Here is a 23759-nt window from a genome sequence, read left to right as displayed (position 1 = left end):
CTTAATGACTACTAAGCTAAAATACAGATGCGTGTGTATCATATAACACATTTAACCAGCTCCAGGAGGGAAGAAAGCATAAAAGGAAGAAAGGGGGAAAAAATTCTCAACTCATCTATAGACTTTTTGTGTTATAAAGAATTCCTATGTCCCCAAGGATGGCTGGAACTACAATTCTGGTTTCCTGATTCCAAACACATGGTTTTCCTTCTAAATCTTAGAAATAAAGTAAAAAAGCAGCTGGAAACAAGATTACAGCATAGCAGGTCAAAGTCCCAAGTCTCTTTCTTGCATGCTCCAATATCCTACAAGGATGTTACTCTAGTTGAAGTAACTGTACTTGGTATAACTAAGCAGTGCTCGAAGTAGCATGGCACCAGGCACACTCCTTTCATCACTAAGTGTTCAGACTGTGAATATATTAGACACCAAAGGAAAAGAAGTAAAATCATAGATAAACTACTAGGGGAAAAAAAGCATGTTCTCATCCTCCCATTGCACCATAACCCACGTTCCCTTGTCGGTAAAGTACTTACACTCTCATCCCTTTCATGTGAACAAGAGATCTATGTTGACATAAACACATGAGATTTAAGACAGTAAGCCTGCTATAAGGTCTCTCTCAGAATATTGGATTTAAAAAGTCTTAAGTATCTACTAACTCAGTAGTTCTCACAGGTAGTTTTAAAATATAATTTATTTTTATTTATATTTGTGGCACAAGTGCCTGTCACATAGTGCCTGAGGGAGTCAGAAGAGGGAACTGGGACCCTGGAGTTGGAGTTACAGGTGCCTGTGATCTGCTCAACTTGGGTGTTACAATCCTAATTTATGTCCCTTGGAAGAGCAGTAAGTACTCTTAACTGCTAAACCATCTCTCCTGCTGCAAAAAGGTATCACCCATCTGACAGCTAGCGTGCATAGCGAGGTGATAGGTAGCTTTTAGGTTTTCTTTTTTTTTTAAAGGCTTTTGTTTTTTAATTTTTTTAAAGTTTCTTTAGAATTTTTAATAGTTTAAAAACATTTATTTATTTAATGTATATGAATATATGAGTATGGCATTGGATCCCATTACAGATGGTTGTAAGACACCATGTGGTTGCTAGGATTTGAACTCAGGACCTCTGAAGAACAGTCAGTCCTCTTAACTGGTGAGGCATCTTTCCAGCCCTTGTTTTGTAATTCTGGAGACAGGCTCTCATTATGTATAGCCTTGGCTAGCTTAGAATTAAACAAACAAAACAAAACAAAACAAAACAACAACAACAACAACAACAAACCTGCCTGACTCTGCCTCCCAAGCGTTGGGATTAAAGACAGGCTCTACCATGACTGACATTTAGCAGTATCAGGAGATTTATTTCGTTTTTCCACTGGGGACTACTGCTACTTGCATCTAATGAGTAGAGAGACAAGGTACTTTACAAACACACTCAGTACACATACACTAGCCCACAACAAAGAACAATCAGATCCAAAGTAACAATACAGAGGCCAAAGAACTCTATAGTAATTAAAATATGGTTCAATGGGTATAGAAAGTGAGCCTCCTTGGAACCGGAGAGATGGGTCAGTGGTTAAAAGCACTTGTTACTCTTCCAGAGGACCATGTTCAATTCCCAACTCTCTATGTAGGCTCATGGCTTTAACTCTAGTTCCAGGTGGTCTGACCCTCTCTTCTGGACTCTTTGGGTATCAAGCTTGTAGGTGGCACAGAGATACACATGCAGACAAAATATCTACCACATAAACTTGAGAGGGGGAGCTGGGAAGGAAGTGGCTACTGAGGTAATCAAAACTGTGACCTCAGAGAAGTATTCTGAATCTAAACCACAGTTTCCTACAAAGTCAGATGATGATATTGAAGACGGAGAAAATAACAACTCACTGAGTAGTTACGGTTTGTCTTAGGGTTTCCATTGCTATGAAGAGACACCAGGACCAAGGCAACTCTTATGAAGGACATTTAATTGGAGCTGGCTTACAGGTTCTGAGTTCAGTCCATTATTATCATAGAGGGAAGCATGGCAGTGTCCAGGTAGGCAAGGCACTGGAGGAGTTGAGTGCCATCTTGTTCTGAAGGCAATCAGAAGACTGTCTTCCAGGGTGCTAGGAGGAGGATCTCAAAACCCATCCTATGGTGACACACTTCTTCTAACAAGGCCACACCTATCCCAACAAGGTCACACTTCCTAATAGAGCCACTTCCTGGGCCAAGCATAATTTAAATCACCACATGGTTTCTGTTAGTATATTTTCTGTGTCTGTCTATCTCTCCCCACCTCTCTCTGTCTCTCTCCCTGACCCCCTCTCTCTTTCTAGAAACCCCTTGGATCTTCAATGTTTTTCTTTCTTTCCTCCTTTCTTCCTTCCTTTCCTTTCTTTGAGATAAGGTTTCACTATGTAGTCTTGACTGGCCTAGAACTCACTATCTAGATCAGGCTGGCTCAAAGAGATCTGCCTGTGTTGGCCTGCATCCTGGGATTAATGGCAAGCCTGATATCTGTTTTTAAGAGCAAGGTCTCAAATAGTTTAGATAGCTTAGAACTCACTAAGTAGTGAACAACCTTGAACTTTTGGTCCTTCTGTGCCTATCTCACAAGCGCTAAGGTTACATATGGGTGCCACCATACCCATCTTATGCATGGGTGGCAATGGAACTCAGGGCTTCTTGAATATTAGGCAAACACTCTATTAACTGAGCTACATGCTATCCGGGAAATTTAATTCCACTGAGCACATTTTTAGTTGCGTACTGCTGAGAAACAATTAGGAGGAAGAAGCACAGACTAATGAGGTACCCTTAAAAAATAAAGCCCCTCTAAGGCATCAAGGGTACTGCAACAGGGTTACCTAAACAAATGTCATAGAGCAAATTCTTATAGGATAGGATGTCTGCTCTAAAACATTCAGCAGCTTTCACATTTAATAGAGAAAGTTAAGGAATTTTCTACCAGAATGTAACATTTCTTTCTGAAATGGAAAACAACCTGAGCTCCCAGCAGTTCTATAGGGAACAGGATCTAGGGGCTCTGGCTTTCTCTAAAGAGTGGTTGAACTTGGCTTTATCTTCCCAGAAGTGATTATACTATCTTTGTTGTGGATGAGACTGGTCACACACAATAGTTTTAGGGGTTGATTAACCATGTCAGAAAGACCACTTACAGGACTTAGAATGGGGGCTTAGGCTATGCACAATTAGTCAGCTGAACAATCAGTTCATCCAAAGCATACTCTAGACTCTGTTCCAGCACCTCTGTGCCTGGGTTTTACTTGGATCTCTGTCCTAGGTCAGCCACAACCATTAGTTGAACTTTCTTTAGTGACTTCTAATTCCTTTCAGAAAATTGAACACAGTTCCTCTGCAAGAACAAGTGCTCTACACTGCTGAGCTATCTCTCCAGCCCCCATGCTCTATTTTAAATATTTATCCACATTTTGCTTTAGGAAAAATAATTGTGACTACTCAAGTGCCAAAGAATAATAAAAATAAAAGTAATTGGGGGGCATAGTAATTGGGGGACAAGGGCTATGTAATCCAGGATAGCCCTGAATTCTCTATCCTCTGTCTCTCATTCTCAAGTGTTAAGATTATAAGTATTTGAAACTTTAAAGATGCTTACATGGTATCTATGCTACTACTTCACTTTTGTTTTGTTTTTGTTTGTTTACTTGCTTGTTTTTTTTTTTTAAACAGGGTCTCATTATGTAGCTCTGGATGGTCTGGAACTCAGTGTAGACTAGACTAACAGAGATCCACCTCTCTATATTTCCTGGGTGCTGGAATTAAAGGTGTTTACCACTACACCCACTCCCTACTTTAGTTTTCCAAAATTGAATATAAAATTTCATTCAGTAAAATTTTTTGCTATTACAAAATTTTGGAATCAAACTTCTTTTTAAAAGCTATTTCACAATCCTATGAACTAAAAAAAAGGAATTTAAAACCAAAAGGCAGCCAAGCAGTGATGGCACAAACCTTTAATCCCAGCACTCAGGAGGCAGAGGCAAGTAGATCTCTGAGTCCAAGGCCAGCCTGTTCTGTAAAGTGAGTTCCAAGACAGCCAAGGCTACATAGAGAAACCCTAGCATGAATGACCCCCTCCAGAAAAACAGTAACAATAACAACAACAACAACAACAACCCTAAAGGACCAATCTATAAAATAATTTGTTTAAAAACTCACTTTATATATACATTTTTATTGTATTAATTATATTATGGGGACAAAAATCCTTAGTTGTCATTACATTAAGAACAAAGACTATGCTCAGTTTGGTGTTTTATTTCATTCAAAAGTAAGCATCTTCTATACCAGAAAAGCACAAAAATAAAGGCCTGATTTTAAAAAGATTTATAAACTACTATTCACTAAAAGATTCGTGCACAAGGTAAAAGGGATCCAGAGTGCAGTACACTGCAGCTGCCCTAGTGCCGCAGTTTCAAATATCCTCAGCACATTCTCTCTTGTAACACCCTGCATTTCACCCCGAGAAGGAATGTTGGCAAAGATTTCCACCACATGGAATCTGCTGTTGAGTTCCACATGGGATTTAAACTGTTGGGCCCTGAAACTTTATTCAGCAGTTTGAAACAATTCCACAGCTTTGCTCATTCACTCTCCCACTTGGGACTAATGCACAGGGATGAATACCTATTGAGGAAAACCACAAGGACTTCAACCAGATACTAAGGTAGGCTTGTTTTTCACATGTTAATTTAGATACTGTGTGTGAAAGTATGATTCTAAAATGTTAATAAATGTAAACTGTAGTATAAGTTTCATTTTCAATGAAAATTAATTTCTAACAATACTTTCATATATCATTTTATATAAGACAGATGTAGGTTAGAACTAGAAGCAGAAAAAGTTACAAACTCATTTTATTTTGAAATCTCAACCACTGGATTTTTGACAAACTGGCATCTATAAATGCAGCATCAGCACCTCTAAGTGAGTTTGTCTGTAGTTTTTTAAAAGTCTGAAGCATGTATTCAGCAGTTAAAATTCACTGGTGTGCCTCAAAGAATCTTTCCAGTACATTCTCCAAAGTTCCTCACTTAAAGGTTTATTAAATTATGCCAGTCTGAAGTGGTACTGGTGAAGTTTTCATATTTTAAGCTTAAAAAGGCAACATTACTAGCTAACTAGTGACAATCTGTTAAATTTATAAAACTAGAAAGATTAAATGTTTTTTCCTACATTCCATACCACTCAAAAGTGTTAATGTCTACTTTTTATGATGTTAAGCCTAAGGTTTAAGTTTTAAGCCTTTTCTCAGAACTGCTTCTTTTACATCAATATGAATCAAGAGTTCCTTTAAAGCAGCAATGCGAAATATGATATTTTTAACTCACATGACACAAGATCATGGATCTTTGTATTAACTATTTATACTGCAGGTACCCCGAGAAGATTTTTGACTGCATACAAGTACCCCTACTCAAGACATTTGACATTTAATAAACTTACCAGCAGTTTTAAAATTGTTGATGGGTAAGAAATAAAACTACTTTCTGAATTTTTCAGAATCTTCACTGGCACATAAAACACTGTATCTAACTAAGGACTACTAAGAGTTAAATACTTGTTCTCTAGCCCCTACTGCATCCATCCTGCCAAAATATTCTCCAAGCTTTTAAAAACTGTTTCCATGGTCTACATTCTTACTTCCAGGGAAAAAGTTTCGTTCCACAGTCATCAGGTCAGTCACTCCTAACTTCAGTCACCTTGTGTCTGCTGAAATGAAGACTGTGCACTCTACATTTCTCCTGCTACTCTTCGTGCCTCTGACACAGCAAACACCACAGACGCAGCTGGATTCACATGTTAACTATGAGTATGCAACAGACAATTCTGAAGAAGCCAAATTTAGCCAGGATTATGAAGATAAATACCTGGATGGGAAAAGTATTAAGGTACTTTATTTCTACTTTAAATTTATATTCTAAAATGATACCCATTTAAATGCATGCTTTTCCCCTTAACCTCAATATTTGATAAGTTCAGAAAGAAAAAGGCACTTTAAAATTTAAAGTAATTATATTTTTCAAGTATGCATGATTCCTGAATTAATAATTAATAACTATGGTAAACAAAACTATCTACAGAAAATCTAATTTAAGTTTTGAATTAAACTTTAAGAGACATTAGACTTTAAGGTGATCTGATAGCTGAACTTTATATAAATTATTCTACATAGCATCCTAGAGTTGCGTGTTATAAATAAATTAGGAAAAGATGTATTATCAGGCTTATGTTTATAGCATTCAGAAAAATCCAGTCTTAGGAAATGAATGTAAGAATACTTACTGGCTATGCATGCCAATCACATAGAGTACCAACAAATAAAAAACTCCTTACTATAGGGATTTACTTTTAATCACATTTCACTCTACCAATTTGTACCAAGGACCTGTAATGACATGTCACTGAGTTATGACTTTTATACAGCTCATCACTCACATCCAACCTTCAGAGCAAAGCAATTAGTTGGTGTGTGTGTGTGTGTGTGTGTGTGTGTGTGTGTGTGTGTGAGAGAGAGAGAGAGAGATGTTAACAGCACAAAACTATGTGCTGCCCACTGTGTGTCATGCCCACACACACTGGAAAATCAAAGTCAGATGTTAATGCTACAGCTTCTTCTCCAAGCAAATGAGTTAAGATACTGGTATTAAGACAAAACAGACAGTTATCTCCAGCAACAGCTTCAAGTTAAAAAGCTCATTACCTATTATCTGACTGGAATGATCTGAGTCTATCAACCAAATGCAAGATACTTTCAAAATTCCTTAAATCTTAAAGTTTCTGGTTAACTGCATGGAGCTTTAAGCAGTTTTTCATCAATATAAATATGTGGACCAGTATCTGTGTAGAGAACTCAGTGGGGAAGAGTGATGTGTTTACACATAGAAATGAGGGCTAGGGCAAGGTCAGAGTGCCTAGGCAAGGTCAGAGTGCCCTGAGACAATAAGGAGCCATAAATAGAAGGGGAAAAAGGTAGTGAATAGGTCCTCGTGTAATAAATTACAGTCCACTAGCAGAACACACATTATCTGAAAAGAGGATAGAAGGCAAGTGATAATCCCCAGGTATACAATGTCAACAGCCTGCACCAATGGCCTAGTCAGGCCAAGAGGCTAGACAGAATGCAAAGGATCCATCCTAAGGTCAAGGCAGGAAAGCATCCAGGTCATGAAAGAAGCTGTACTGTCACTCAGAGAAAGGAAGGTGAAAAAAGAAAATTAGTTCATATGAAAAACTGTAAAGAGTCGTTTGACATTAGAGAAGCTTTCATTCCCATTCAGAGAATTATTACTGTTAATAATATCAAGTACTGAGTTCAGGTAACTCAAACAAAAAAATTTAATAGGTGGATTCCTTTATTCAGGAATACATATTCTACCTAGAGTACTTACAGTGTGGTTTAATGAATAATAAAGAAATGGAACTGTGTATAAAATCTTAACAGAGTGCTAAGATACAGCTCAGCTAAGGTAGACCTGCAAGATAAAGCCTCTTGCAGCCATAGATGAGCCCTGAGCCCACATGGTGGAGAGAACAAGTTGTCCTTTGTACAATATGTGTGTCACATACATACATACATACATACATACATACAAAATGCATATATAAAACAAAATCTTAACTAAATACCTCTAATTGTGACTAAGAGAAATGTTTGTGATCCCTCTGGTTTACAGTCAGACTTGTGACTTATCACACCTGATAACAAACTTCTACCTTTACAATAGGAAAAAGAAACTATGATAATTCCTGATGAGAAAAGTCTTCAGTTACAAAAAGATGAAGTTATACCATCATTACCCACCAAGAAAGAAAATGATGGTAAGTATGAACAATCTATCATCTAGTATTTTTGAAAATTATCATTTTTAAATACTTACAAGAAATTTTGTTCTTTGTAGTAATCAAAATTTGCCTCAAGACATAGTAAATTAAAAACTGAAATTTCATCTCTAATGGTAAAGTCTATAGTTAGATGCCATGTGCTCATCACCTAACATTTCACACCGTGAATGAAAACTGTGGACCAGAATGTTCAAGAACATCCAACACTTTGTCTAAACCTAGCCTTTAGAATACCTATTTTTCTGTCCACATAAAATCAATTCAAAAGTCAGGCATGATATCATACAGCTTTATCAATCCCAGCACTTGGGAGGTAAAGGCAGACAGATCTCAAATAGTTCTAAGTCAGTCTTAGACAAAGCAAGTTTCAGGCTAGCAAAGGCTACAAAACAAGACCTTGCCTCAAAAATAAACAAATCAAGAAATACCTAAAGATTATTTTTCAAATACAATCAATAGCCTTAGAATGAGGTAAATATTATACAATTAATTACTATCTTTACGAAAGTCACAGAAGCTGGGATGTACTGATAGTGTTTGCATGAGGCTCTAAATTCAATGACTAGTAGTGTTTTAAAAAGCAGCAAAGCCGGGCATGGTGGCGCATGCCTTTAATCCCAGCACTTGGGAGGCAGAGGCAGGCGGATTTCTGAGTTCGAGGCCAGCCTGGTCTACAAAGTGAGTTCCAGGACAGCCAGGGCTATACAGAGAAACCCTGTCTCGAAAAACCAAAAAAAAAAAAAAAAAAAAAAAGCAGCAAAAAACTCTACATAACTAACTACAAAGTCCGCTTCAATGAAAACAATAGGAAAATTGTGGTAAAATAACAAAGCACAAGCCATACTTGCTAGTTCCTGTGTTTGATTTATTCCTGTTATGTTACATAATCTGGTCTCACATGAGAGCATGAAAATACTCACCCATTCCTATCCTGCTACAATAACATTAAAATGAATCCAAACCAGAAAATACATCCTAAAACATACTCAAATAATTAGAAAGATACCCTTTGCTTGGATAGGATGATTCAATACCATAAAGATATTATTCTCTAAATTCAGAAACCATAGAAAATCCCACTACAATTACTAAGTTTTGATAATGCTTGGAAAGTTGATTCTAAAATACACATGGATACATATACAGAAAAACGCAAAAATAGATGTAGAGGCGCTGAACAAGTAGCAGATAAACACACCAAGTTTAACAAGCTGGGAATAATGCATGAACAAATACCATTGACACAGATTAAAAAGCTCAGGCATGTAGAGACACACGAAGACATTGAGTATATCATTAAAGCATGGAAAGTACTCAAGCACTCAATCACCAAGGAGAAATATTTTAAATAACCGAGGCCAGGAGAGCTACAGAGCCATTTGGAGAGAGATAAATTAGATTCATATTTCATAAAACAAAAGAAAAAATAAACTTAAGAAAAATTATGGATCTGCATGTATAAGATATTGCGTTGCAAGCATAGGCACAGTTTGGTACTGAGGTAGCTCGACATCCATATGTTTTAATAGAAATATTTATAAAATTACTCTATAAAATTACAAAAAAAGCCACTTTTGCATAAAACGACAGGCAACCACAAATAGGAAGAATATTTGTAATATATTATAAAGATGTAATATCTCCAACTTTTAAAGAACTCATAAATTGAAGAAAAGAAACTGAACAAAAACACATCTGAGAACCAGTAATATGGCAAAGGGCCAAGCCCCAACTACCTGAGATGAACCCCCAGGTCCTTCGTAGATGTCGGACAGAACAAACTCTTGCAACTTGTACTCCAAGCTCCACACACGTGACATAGCAAGCACAAATGTTCATGCACATACACACAAAACAAACACAATAATATTTTTAATTAAGAATACACTTGGGAAATGGTCAAAAGTTATGAAGACCATTAAAAATGATTCTAAAGTGACACTAAATATATGAAAAGATGTCCAATCTCAATTTTCATTAATAAACAAAAGAGAAAAAATACATTGATATTCCACCCCTATTTAACCTGATTGATAAAAATGAAGATAAGGGGTGGAAAGATGGCTCAGCAATTAAGAGCACTGATTACTTATCCAGGGGACTGGGGTTTAATTTCCAGCACCCTTATGGCAGCTCACAACTGTCTATAACTCCAGTTCCAGGGGATCTAAGACACTACACGGGCATATATGCAATCAAAACACCAATGTACATTTAAAACAAACAAAGACAGTATACCAAAATATTCTATAGTCAAAGTTGTACAGTAACAAATATTCTTTGTTTGTTTTTTGATGGTGGTGGGGTTCAAGATAAGAGTTCTCTGTGTAGCCCTGGCTGTCCTGGAACTCATTCTGTAGACCAGGCTAGCTTCGAACTCAGAGATCTGCCTGCCTCTGCCACCAAAATGCTGGGATTAAAGGCATGTACTACCATGCACAGCTAGTAACAAATATTATACCATACCGTAAGCAGAAATATGAATTAGTACAATGCCTCTAGACAGGTATTTGGCAGTATTAAACAAAATCAAAATAGATGTACTTGTTTTTTTGGCAGTGCCTGTGATCCAAATGGAGGCCAACTATGTGCCAGAAGCACTACTACTGAGCTACAGCCTTGGCCTCATATTTACTTTTGACAGTCATCACATTTTAGGATTTAACCCTGGAGACGCATATCCAAAATAAAAAAGTAAAATCACCAAAGCACTATTGGCAATTACAAAATACTGCAAATAACCCAACAGCCCAAACACTGCACAGCTACAAAAGGACAGAGACAGGGCTAGGGGGTGTAGCTCAGTTGGTAAAGTGCTTGCTTAGCATGCAGGAAACCTTGGATTTAATGCTCTGTGCCCCATAACATTGTTAATAGTAGTACACGTTTGCAATCTCAGAACATGAGTAGTAGAAGCAAGAGGCTCAGAAATCCAATGTCATTCTTGGTCATACAGCATTCTAAACCAGCCATGCTCTATTATCTAAAACAACAACAACAGACAAATCCAAAACCATAAAAAACAAAGGACAACAACAAAACAAACAAAGCAAAATAAAAGAGCAAACAAAAAAGTGAGGGCAACCTGTGCAGACATGGAGTGGTTTGGAGTGATTGCTAACATACAATATGTGAAAGAAGTAAACCATTAACAGCAGGTCTCTCACATGCTGCCCTCCATAGAGAATACATGTCTAAGAGCTGAGCCTGCAGCTGTTCATTCCTGTGAAAAGAAATGCACAAGAGGTGATACTCAAAAGTCTGACGAGGGCCGAGGATTGGCTAAGTGGTGGAACAGTTCCTAGCATGTGTAGGACTTGAGTTAAATCTGGAGATTTAAAAAAACAAAAGCAAAAACACACAGGCCAGTTACACCAAGAAAACAAGTGAAAGAAGGGAGGGGAAAATGAGCGTGCTGAAGAGCTGGGGTGAGTTTACAGTTTCTGTGTAGGTTTCACTTTTTAGAACAACGCTGTTTCATATAACCAAACAAACACATATGTAAATAAAGTCAGGAAAGACACATTTATAAAAAACAAATAGAAATATAAACACTAAAACAGGGAGTGGGGATGCCTGGCAGTGGGGTGGGGGGTGGGGATGGGGGTGGGGACATCCTCTTGGGGACAGTGGGATGAGGAACCATGGGAGGGTGGACCAGGGTATATGTATGCATGTATGTATGTATGTACGTACGTATGTGTATGCACATATAAAACTATGGAAAGGATATAAAGTAGTCAAAACAGTGTTGAAGAAGAATAAAGTCAGATAGTTTTACCTGCTAAAATCAAGACATATTATAAAAGCATAGGAATCAAGATACTAACATGTTATTTGCATAAACATTTCTTTAAAAGTCAATGGAGGGCTAGTGATCTATCCTGCCTTAGCACTTACCACCAATGGCCTATGTTCCCTGGAACTCAATGGTGGAAGGAAAGAAATTACTCCTAGTAGCTCTCTGACCTCTACAAGCATAAATGTAGGAGTCCAGAAATACTCTTCTATTATATGTGTTTGCTGACAAAGTGTTGGCAATTCAATGAAGAAAAGATAAATTTTTCCAAAAGCACCAATAGAATAAAAAAATTTTTCCAAAAGCACCAATAGAATAAAAGAATCTTGAGTACTCCTGATATATATTTAAGAGTAAATAAATAAATAATAAGTGATAAGATATTTGACCATAGACTTTAAGTAAAATTTTGATAAATTATCAAGCACAATACAAGTTGTTGGTTACCATAATTATCTTTCTTGACATCACACCAATGATTCTGTAACCTATCTTTTCAACTCACAGCATTCATTATAACAATAATTTTACTGTCAGATGACCAATATTTTCAAATTAGCTTATGCTTACAATTTTGTCTCTTAATTTAGAAATGCCCACATGCCTATTGTGTGTCTGCTTAAGTGGCTCTGTCTACTGTGAAGAAGTTGACATTGATGCTGTACCACCATTGCCAAAGGAATCAGCTTATCTTTATGCACGATTCAACAAAATTAAAAAGCTGACTGCCAAGGATTTTGCAGACATGCGTAAGTTTAAAATATAAAGGCCCAAGTTTCTTTGTATTTTTCACTTTCTATATATAAGAGCAGCACTATTGGAGCACTCAAGTATACAACATACACTTTATAGAAATCACTTTTTTCCTTATTAGAAGAATCTCCTATCCATAGACTTCCATGGTCATTCTTTCCTGGTGATTTTGCAATTCCATCTTATATAGGTATTGTCTCAAGACACACACTGCTCAGGTGGGAGGCAGTGTCAGTACAACATGTATGCTTCTCCAGCTAACAGATGCTCTATTTCCACTTTTGCCATAAATACACTAACTTCTTTTGTTTTCCTTTTTACTGTTTATTATTTTTATTCTTTGTTTTGTTTTCTTTTGTCCTTGAACTCAATATACTATAGAGGATGATGATCTTGAACGCCTCCCCTCCTGCCTTCACTTCCCATGTGCTAGGATTATAATAAGTTCCTGATTCCTTTAACTAAACCTGGGTACATTTAAAAAATATCTGGAGACAGCTGGAGAGCTGACTTGGTGTTTAAGAGTGTTTGCTGCTCTTCCAGGACCTCATCTGGACTCCAGTCACCTGCCCTCACATATGCACTTACCAACACACAGATAAACACATGGATACATAATTAGCAATCTTTAAAAAAATAGCTGGAGAACAATTAAAATACCAACACCAAGCTCTACTCATTACCATGAAAAGGAACCACCCTCCTTAGATGATCCAATGGAGACACCTCTGAAACAGTGGTGGTTAACACTGTTAACTCTTTGCTAGAGCAATAGCAATGAGCCAGTTGGTGCTCTAACAAACCGTAGCTGAACTAAGGTGCCTGTGGTCAGCACCCTTACTAAGGCCTATATCTGCAGTACCAAGTCCCAGTCCTGGATTACTCATTCCTTGCCAGCTTTCTAGATTCCTACGATAAGTGTTTCTAAAGAAAACTAAGACCAAGTAACATACTGGCTTTTCTAACCTTTACTTGTTTACTGGAAGTGCAGCAGTTGAGTCCACGATTGGCCCCACACTGGGCAAGTGCTCTCTACTACTGTGCCACATGCACGGCTTCTTTAACTCTGCATTTATGGGATTAAGCCTAACTGGATTCATGCCATTTATAAGTCTAAGTTGCAGACTGAAAGACAGTTGGTTCTTATTATCTGTAGATACCATATTGGCAAGTTTGCTTTTTTGGACATGTAGCTCAGTGTTAGAACTCTTACCTAGCACATATGAAGGTGTGGATTCAATCCCCAGTATGTATATGATCACTAGCAGAAATTCACAGAACAACAAAACTGAGGTACTCAAAATACACATTTCCAACTAAGGTATAGCAAGGCAAAGTTTTACTTTCAGTTGTCATAAATGTAGCGGTGTCTCACTCAGCACGTCTAGCATCATGGTTTTTCAGTCCTCTGCCTTATATTGGAAATGTTAGTTGAAATGGCAACAAGCACAGTGCCGAGGTACCATCTAGTATTTCAAAACACAGGGCAGCAAGGATGAGGCTACACAGAAAATGCAAGTGTCAGATAAACTTCGCTCAAGCATGGGTTATATCAATGTTCATGAACCAAAAGGGTATATTAAACTGTCTTTAAACAAAAATATACATAAAGCAAGGTTCATATTACTTGGTTGGCAAAAACAAGTGAGCGGAAGCTCAAGGGTACCTGCATCTGGAATCCTCCTAGAAGCAGGCTCTGTATTCACTAATTCAGTGTTATAACAACTTCTGAGAAAACAGCTACTATGAATGAAAAGAAACTACATCCTAACCATCTCTGCCTAAACTGCCCTCAGCAGAGGGAGACACATACACACAATAAATGAATGAGTTTGTCAATCTCTCAGTCTGAATCATGTTAAAACAATCAGAATATCTTTTTGTTTTTGTTTTTCTTAATTAAGAAGGTATATACAATACAATGTACCCACAATTATAATGCAACATGCTAGCAAAAATATAAAATAATAATTACATGCTTAAATCCAATTAACCAAAATTACTTCCTATGATGCACAGTAAGAATTTCTTTTGATATATTTAGATAGAAACTGTAAAATTCCTTCTGAACCATACATTATAAGACCACAGTAAGAAAAGGTATCATTGTTATGCACAGAAAGACTCAGTATTCCACAAAACTACTTATAGGGTTGTGGCTGACCCTCAGTGGTAGAGTGCTTGCCTACCAAGCATGAAGCCTCCAGTTCAGTCGCCAGCACCTCATGAAAGCACAACTGTACCAGGCTGCAGATCAGATAATCAACACTGCAAAACAAACTTGACATAGGGCCTTAAGAGGTCTGTTAAATGCTTTTCTTCAATCTACACAATGAGATCCTAGCATATTTTTGTATTTATTTCCCTCAAGCAAACCTAAGAAGACTTGATTTTACGGGAAATTTGATAGAAGACATAGAAGATGGTACTTTTTCAAAACTTTCTCTGTTAGAAGAACTTACACTTGCTGAAAACCAACTACTAAGACTTCCAGTTCTTCCCCCAAAGCTTACTTTACTTAATGCCAAATACAACAAAATCAAGAGTAAAGGAATTAAAGCAAACACATTCAAAGTAAGTATTCCATAATATGACTAAACACAGTATCTGTGATTGTATTTTAAGTCTTTATTGCATTTATTTATTTATTGTGTGTGTTTATTTTGTGTGTTGGCTCATGTATACCAGGCATACATGTGGAGGGCCAAGGATAACTTGTGGAAGTTACTCTCTCCTTCCACCATATGGGTCCTGGGGCTGGAACTCAGGTCATCAAGCTTGGCAGCAACATGCTAACAGCTGAGGCAACTCACTGATAATATTTTTACATTAGTGTTTGGTTTTCCTCCCCAATCTGCTCCTATACTACTACTGAGGTTTATTTCTGTGTAGCAAGATAAGAAGTAAAGACAGCTGTGGCTGGCATTTATCCAGACCAATATTTTCAGAACTTGTAACAAAATGACATATATCCCACAAGGGAACATTAGGTTATGTATGTATGGTTGGTGGTATACCTTGGAGGTAGAAAGTATGCTTAGCATGCTTGAGGCCCTAAGGTCAATGTACCAAACAAACTCAAACAAGCAAAGTATGTAAACCATAACATATGTCGTGTAAAGACAGAGAAATGGGTGTTTTCTATTAATAGTAAAGGAACATTTTTATATTTGAAAGTAAACATTACTAGCTCAGTGTTTTTTTTTTATTACGTATTTTCCTCAATTACATTTCCAATGCTATCCCAAAAGTCCCCCATACCCCCCCCCCACTTCCCTACCCACCCATTCCCATTCTTTTGGCCCTGGCATTCCCCTGTATTAGGGCATATAAAGTTTGCAAGTCCAATGGGCCTCTCTTTCCAGTGATGGCCGACTAGGCCATCTTTCGATACATATGCAGACTAGCTCAGTGTTTTAAAAGATTTGTATTGTTCCTATTAATTGGAAATAGCCAATATCTTTTTTAATTCTAGTGGATAACATAGCAGTGTTCCTCAAAGAAAAATAATTCCAAAAGAATAGAAATGTTTTATGAAATTGAAAAAGTAATCACGTGTGTCCAGAACTTTCATAGTTATGATATAACCACTCTCTGCCCTAGAAGGTTATCTCAGGCAAAAGCATGAGATGCTCAAGCTACTGTTGGAAGAAGAAACCTTAATCAAAAGGCCAGATGCTAGGCATGGTGGAGCATGACAGAGGAAGGAGGAGCTCTGTACCTTTGAGGCTTGTGTGGTCTACATAGCAAGCTCCAGTCAGTCAGAGATATACAGTGAGCCACTATCTCAAAAATAACAACAACAACAACAGCGACAAAGACAAGATCTTACACACCTGCATCTTTATTTAACTACCCAGGAGCCTCAGGCAGGAGGACCTGAAGTTTAAGACTTTAGGAAATGTCACAATATTAGAAGAACCTAAACTTACTAATTTTAATTTATGCTTATTTATATAATCACTCAAATATCTCATCCACCCACAACTGCCTGTTTAAAAAATATTTCCAAGCCAGGCAGTGGTAGTGCAAGCCTTTAATCCCAGCACTTGGGAGGCAGAGGCAGGTGGATCACTGATTTTGAGGTCAGCCTCTACGACAGCCAGAGCTACACAGAGAAACCTTGTCTCAAAACACATGCACATGTGTGTATGCACAACACACACAATGCTTTAAATTTAATTTTGTAATATAAAGAAATGTCTTTAAGTATGTGAGTCTCTGAATAACTAGCAGGTCACAGAATGTTTAGAGCAGGACATGGTGCAGCTCCTTGTAGTCCAAGCTACTTGGAAAGGTGAAGCAAGAGGCTGCTTAAGACCAACAGGTGAAGGCAAGCCAGGGAAAGTTAGGATGACCACGTTCATCTCGGAAGGATGATGGACGTTCAAGGGAGGGAGGGAGGGAGGGAGGGAGGGAGGGAGGGAGGGAGGGAGGGAGGGAGGGAGGAAGGTTGATTAGTTTAAATATTTTTGATTTTACAAAAGAGACATTGGGCAAGTTGGTGTGAAAATTATAAAACTCTGCTGAATGCCCTAGGGTTGCAATAACTACTAGTAAAGTCAGGTTACTATAATTCATATAAAAGCAGCCCTGGAAAGATAGTTAGTTGGTGTCCACATGGTCAAAAGCAGAATGTTTAAGAAAGGATAAAAGGCTATGGAGATGGCTCAGTAGGAAAGAGTGCTTGCTGACAAGTTTGACCCCTAAGTCAAACATGGAAACAGAGACCCAACTGCTGTGGGCTGCCCCTTAACTTACATGTGCACTATGGCTTACAGATATGAACACAGATACATAATTTCTTTAAAATTGAAAAAAGAAAAGTTCAAAATAATAGCAAAGAATTATCAAGTGGGGCACAGTAGAACATGCCTGTAATCCTGATATTGGGGAAGCTGAAGGAGGACCTTAAATTTTAGAGTCGTTTAAGGTACATGGCGGGACACCCTCACACACACCAATAATGCATAGTAGCACAAAATGCATAGAAAGATTAAGAGTAATGTCAAAAGAAATTACATTCTGTTATTCTGAAGTAACAGCTTAAAATCATATATAGTAGTGACTTACTGATTATAAAAAACATTCCAACATAAATCCCTCATGAGAAAACACGTCATGTAAATTGCATGTTTGACAAATTGTGTTGGGAAAGTAACATCTTGCTAAGCACAATCTCTTAGGAGTAGCCATTTTTTATAGAAATAGATAGAACTTCAATGGAAAGTCTCAAAAAACTTGAAGGATGGATTGAGCCAATCTCACACACAGATGCTCTCTAGACAAACTTCAAAGGCTGAGTGTTCAGGGGTGAGATGAACAGGATGTATGGTCAAAGAAACGTGGAATATGCACTAGCATTCTGCTAGATATCATAATGTCTACAAACCAAACACACTGCTAAGGAGGTCATAGAGTAACCAACTATTACTCCAATAGTAACAATACTGACACTACTGAAATGTGCACACATCCATACTCTTTTTAAAATATACATTATTTGAATGATGTGAAGGAATGCTTAGTCCTAAGTAACATTCAAATGTTTCTTTACAGAAACTGAATAAACTCTCTTTTCTCTATTTGGACCATAACGATCTGGAATCTGTGCCTCCTAATTTACCAGAAAGTCTACGTGTAATTCACCTTCAGGTACAACTGGTTTTTGCATAATAACTAGCTTTAGTTAACTATGGCATCATTTTTATTATTTATCAAGAAATTTACTCATTTATATGTCAAGTACAGTTACATTGCTAAAGCAGTATGATCACTTAATGCCTATATAAGAACTGTACGTCCAGTCCAGAGTATGCTAAGTAGACCAGTCTAGGAAGTATAAAGTCTGCTCTTTTGTTTTGTTTTTGTTTTTTCAATGATTTACTTATTTCATGCACATTGGTACTTTGCTTGCATGTATGTCTATGTGAGGATATCAGGTCCCTGGAAATGGATTTACAGACAGCTATGAGCTGCCATATGGGTACTGGGAATTGAAGCCTGGTCCTCTGGAAGAGCAGCTAGTGCTCTTAGCTGCTGAGTCATCACTCCAGCCTGCACAGTCTGTTCATAAGCAGAATACATCTTTAGGCACCTCCTAGTCTGTTGTGGCTCTAAGTAGTGCTGGGAACTGAATCCAGGGCCTCACACCTAGCAAGTAGGTGTTCTAGTACTGAGCATTTAATTTTAAACATCTTTCTTTATGGCATTCGTTAGCTCCTTATTTCTCAGGCTGAAACTGACTGGGAGGAGGAAGGGATGGGCATCAGGCAGTCACTGTTGCTGTCTACATAAATCTACATAAATTACCCTTAGATCCTAGGTAGATGTTGGAGGCCAAACCATAGAGCATGATCACAAGGCCATGTGGTCACACTAAATTCAAAAAAGGTGAGCTTTTTCTGACAACACCTGTGACATACAATGTGTGGTGTTTTCTAAATAGTACCAATTCTCCTATACCAGCTGGGTATTCTAAAACTCAGTTCTGATAACACTGAGTCTAGGGAGACCCTGTAAGTACGATTCAGTCTAACAACACTGTTTCTACTGCAGGTACAGTCCAAAGCACGCATTTGTCTCTCACCCGATACTGCAGTTTGATAGAGTGGTACTATGAGTTACCTTATTGTCCTAATTCAAAATTATGAAAATGGGAAATAAAAAACAACTAAAGATACTCCTAATTCAAGAATTTCTTAGGAGTTCATTCTCTATGTCCAAATCTGTGCTGGCTACCAGGACCCAGGATTCCTCTCAGGCCTGGAGAAGGGGAAGAGGCACAGACTAATGGAGGCTAAACCACCTGCATAACCTTCAAGCACCTGACACAAGGTGCTGTGTATTTCCTAGTTACCTCGAGCACAGATTTTAAGGTCACTGATTTATGTTTTCTTCCCCAAATAGCAGTGAACCCAAAGTTCTGATTTGTGCTACTTTCTCCAATTAGAGATTAACACACTCTTTTAGAGACCTTTTAGCTCACTTTATAGAAGAAAATTGAGTGGGAATTGCCAAAGTGAGGAAAAAGTGAAAACGAGAAAAAGTTGATTCTTGGCAACACAAGAATTTCAGCTATTTAAGCAAAGTTATTTAGGCAAAGAGTACCATTTGAGTTCACACTTTAGATAGGATACTCTCTCCAAGCTTGCATGTTTCTATTCTATTCCAAGCAGGACTGAGTGGATACAACCCTGAGTAATAACAATCCCAAACACTTAAACTATGTCCAGGTTGCAAAAGAGGGTGTGGTGTCATCACCATGAACTAATACTTTTAAAAAGATTACATTATTGCCATAATATCTTTATGTGACCCTATTGTAAAATGTACAAAAAGTTGGTTTTAGATTACTGAATATTTTCCTTTTGTTTTTCAGTTTAACAGCATATCTTCACTTACAGATGATACATTCTGCAAGGCTAATGACACGCGTTACATTCGGGAGCGAATTGAAGAGATTCGCCTGGAGGGCAATCCAATTGCTCTGGGAAAGCATCCAAACAGTTTTATCTGCTTAAAAAGATTACCCATAGGGTCATACTTCTAACTCTTATCAGTGCAGCTTATAACCTAAGGTACATGTGCCTAATGTCTAAAGGAACATAAACATTAGTTTAACATTATCTCACTATGATGGAATTTTATGTTTAAACAAAGATGTCAAAAATTGTTAGATGTGACTACAAAAATAATCCAGCCTGAATCTCTTAGTTCAAAACAAAATACTGTGAAACTAAACAGCATTAAGGGTCTCCTTGTTGTTATACCAGACTGCTATGGAAATAGCATGCGTTTACACAAACACTAGCTTGAGATACACCATTCCCATGACTAATGAAGTAAGAGAATTCCAAGAAACCTGCAACTGTTTGTCTTTTTTAGCATTTACTGTTATCTCAAAAGCATTTAAGACAGAGGTTCCAGAACCTGTGCAAAGCCAAGTGCTCCCAGTGACCTTCCACTGACTCTGATTCATCAGCATTCTTTGTGAAGCAGAAATGTACTTTCTGTCAAGGCAGCTACTTCACTGCATTTCTCACTTAGCCCAAGGAGAGGGAAGACACATGCAAGCAAACATTTCCAGAGAAGGGAAAATTTTACTCTTTGGTACAGAGCCAATTTAGAAAAGTTCAATTATCTGCTTTGTGGTCACATGGATAGCCTTTAGTCAATTACTTAAAAAACTTTGTTTAAAAAAAAATTAAAAATCCTATCCATTTCTCAAAGGATAATAAGGTTCCTTCACGTTAAAGATTCTCAAATATGAAATAATTATAAACTTTTTCACAGTATAGGAGTTTATTCAAATATAGGAAATGAAAACAAAGTCTACACCGTTGTGCTGTGTGCAGCTTCACCTGTACATGTTCACCCAAACAAAGAGCACCATTTCTCAATGACCATGGTTTCCAGATACATGTAATAGTGAAAACCCAATCTCACAAGGCACATTAAAGTTCCAAAACTCAGCTTCAGAGGAAGGTGCACAGCCCACTCACAAATATTAGTCTACATATTACTTGGAGTTGAACATAAAATGATTAGAAATATTCATCTTTTATACATAAAAGTACCAATATCATTTCTATTATTAGTTATACATTAGACTCTCCATGTTCTTCCCAGAATATTCATTTTAAGTTTGGTGGTTTCGTCCTCTGTTAAGGGTGACCCCAGATGAAACTTTCATTAAAGCATCAGTGATCTGTAAGGCCACAACTATTGCTCTAATAATGTCAACTAGCTCATTCATTTTTATAAGTTAATTACAGTAACTTTATCCCACTGTATTATTTTGTGTCCATGACTCATTTTCTCTGTGACTGAATGCTCACCAAGAGCACTGAACACAGTTCTATTTTTATGATACTTAATAGCATATTTGAGTTAAATATACAATAAACATTGTGAAATCTATCCAAATAGAAGGGTTCTGTTTATATGGAAAAAACCAAGCTAGTATCATCTTGAACAAATCAACAGAAATAAAGCGACAAGATTGAGAGTGGACAATGCTCTAGTATGCCTATTAATTTTCCTGCTCAACAGAGAGCCTTGTGCATGCTATACAAGATCACTGGTCTATATCCTTTGTTTAATAAAATTTAATGAGAAAATACCATAAGATAATTATAAGATAAATTTTCAAGGTTTAAAAACCAATGGTTTAGGTAAAACAATAATTGGGAGAGAGAACATTAGTAAAAATTGTAAGTTATAGAATTTGCTTAAATAACTTGGGATTCCCTGGTAAGATAATTTGAGTATAGGTAGTTTATACCTTATATTGAAAATTAAGTAAGATACAGAATGAAGCAAGAAAAACAATACAAGTAAAATTATTCTTGATTCCACTCTATTATATTGGTGTTTCACTCTTGACAATTTTAACTCAAGAAAGTCTTAAAAGAAAACTATTCATACCAAGATTGGAGAAGATATGGTTCAGAGATTAAGAGAACCTACTGCTCTTGCAAAGGAGCCAAATTTGATTCCAATACCAACAACTCCAGTACCAGGGAATCCAATATTCTCCTCCTCTGGCAATGCACACATATGGTGTACTTACAAAGTGTAGTAAAACACTTGTACATATGAGATGAAAATGAGATCTTTTTAAAATTATTTATACCTTATGAATACTGCAAAAAATACACACACATACACCCCAAAGACATATGTGGTGTTTTAAATAAGAACAGCCCCCACTGGCTCATATATTTGAATATTCAGTGACCAGGAAGTGAACTGGTTCTAAGAGGGATTAGAAGGTTGGAGGAGGTGTGTCACTGGGGGCGGGGTGGGGGTGGCCTTGGAGGTTTCAAAAGCCCATGCCAGCCAGGCCCAACATATCTCTCAAAGCCTGTAACAGATGTGAACTTACAACTATTTCTCAAGCATCATGCCTGCCTGTTGCTATTCTCTGTGCCATGATAATAATGGACTAGCCTTCTGAAATGTAAGCAAGCCCCCAACTGATTGCTTTCTTCTATAAGTTGGTCATGGTGTCTCTTCACAGTAAGAGAACACTAAGACAATATACATAAGAGAATAGACACCTGTGTTCATGGCCTGGGAATTTTACATTGTTAAGACAACAAAACAACCTTCAGTGAAATCCCCATAAAAGTATCAATGATGTTTTTTCAGGAGCATTAAAAAAAGAATCTACTCTAAAATTTATATAGCCTATCCAAAGACCCCATATAAACAAATAAAAAATGTTGAAAAAGAACCAAGAAAGATGACTCATACCTATTAACTTCAAGACTTTTTATAAAAATACAATAAAACAAATAATATTGCCATATTTACATACTTATAAGTGATATAAAATTAGAGTGCCCAGAAATAACTATATTAAAGAAATAGAATAAAATCATAAGAATGACTTGAGGGACTGCAGTATGGAGACTTTTCATTCTCCATGTTTCATTCTGTAGAAAGCCTGATGTCTGACACATTTTATAAACTCAACCAAGTAGAATGAATTTAATAATAATAAAAAACAAAGAATTGAACCCCAAATACAAGAGGCTCAGTACCAGTCTTTAAAATAATAATAGCTATAGGTTACTGAAGGACTAGAATCTTGAAATGTGATTCATGCTGATTCACTCAGAACAGGTTTTTGTGTGGGCTCATAGCTGTTAATAACAATGCCATGGAAATAAGTAGGATGGGAGGGATTAGAACACAGAAAAACAGCTTTTGCTTATGCCCCTAAACATTTTTTACAGCAGTCTTTAAAGCATTTCCATTAGACTTAAAACCATTACTTCATAAAAATCATGCTTCAATATTTATACTCAAGATGTACAATAATCCAGCAGTTCAAAACAGTTCAGCATAGAAGTTATAAGCAACCCCAAAAATTCCACCAGAGAACTTCCACAGCTGATAAACAACTTCAACAAAGTGGCTGGATATAAAATTAAATCAAGCAAGTCAGTAGCTTTCCTTTATACAAATGATAAACAGGCTGAGAAAGAAAATAGGGAAACAACACCCTTCACAATAGTCACAAATAATATAAATTATCTTGGGGTAACTCTAACCAAAGAAGTAAAAGTATGACAAGAACCTTAAGTCTCTCAAGAAAAAAAAATCAAAGAACAACTCCGATTATATTGTTTTATAACAATATATAAATAGGGTTGTTGAGACAGTCAACATTCTATATAGTCTTGGCTATCTTGGAACTCACTATGGAGACCAAATTGGTCTCCAACTCATGCCTCTTTCTGCCTTATGAGTGTGGGGTTCAAAGGCGTACACAACCACACCAGGCACTTTATACTCTTTACACACATTTATTCTTGTAATTTA

At 37.1% G+C, this 23759-nt stretch overlaps 2 protein-coding genes across 3 annotated transcripts in view; one reads left to right on the top strand and one right to left on the bottom strand.

The window, feature by feature from the left end:
- The window catches only part of Cenpp (centromere protein P), a 177467-nt gene that overhangs the window by 132012 nt on the left and 21696 nt on the right, over positions 1-23759 (bottom strand). The window lies entirely within an intron of this gene.
- Positions 4569-22666, top strand: Ogn (osteoglycin). 2 transcript variants are annotated; one of them, XM_021179817.3, is made up of 8 exons: positions 4622-4694; positions 5404-5497; positions 5678-5919; positions 7756-7849; positions 12263-12421; positions 14797-14999; positions 17985-18080; positions 19807-22666. In XM_021179817.3, the coding sequence occupies exons 2-8, from the start codon at positions 5494-5496 to the stop codon at positions 19975-19977; spliced, it is 969 nt and encodes a 322-aa protein (XP_021035476.1). In that variant the 5' UTR covers positions 4622-4694; positions 5404-5493; the 3' UTR covers positions 19978-22666. The 2 variants fall into 2 exon arrangements, with proteins under 2 accessions (XP_029324047.1, XP_021035476.1); XM_029468187.2 differs by lacking the exon at positions 5404-5497 and having other exon boundaries at positions 4569-4694.

Source organism: Mus caroli, unplaced genomic scaffold (genome assembly GCF_978045245.1).
Source record: "Mus caroli unplaced genomic scaffold, Mus_caroli_1 scaffold_15, whole genome shotgun sequence".
NCBI lineage: Eukaryota > Metazoa > Chordata > Mammalia > Rodentia > Muridae > Mus > Mus caroli.
Note: the sequence above shows the minus strand (reverse complement) of the source record. Positions and strands in the feature narration are given on the sequence as shown.

Bases quoted from the DNA above. Each gene is read 5' to 3' on its own strand.
- Ogn (XM_021179817.3), top strand. The intron at 12,422-14,796 runs GTAAGTTTAAAA...ATTTCCCTCAAG, and splicing joins CAAGGATTTTGCAGACATGC to CAAACCTAAGAAGACTTGAT. The intron at 15,000-17,984 runs GTAAGTATTCCA...GTTTCTTTACAG, and splicing joins TTAAAGCAAACACATTCAAA to AAACTGAATAAACTCTCTTT.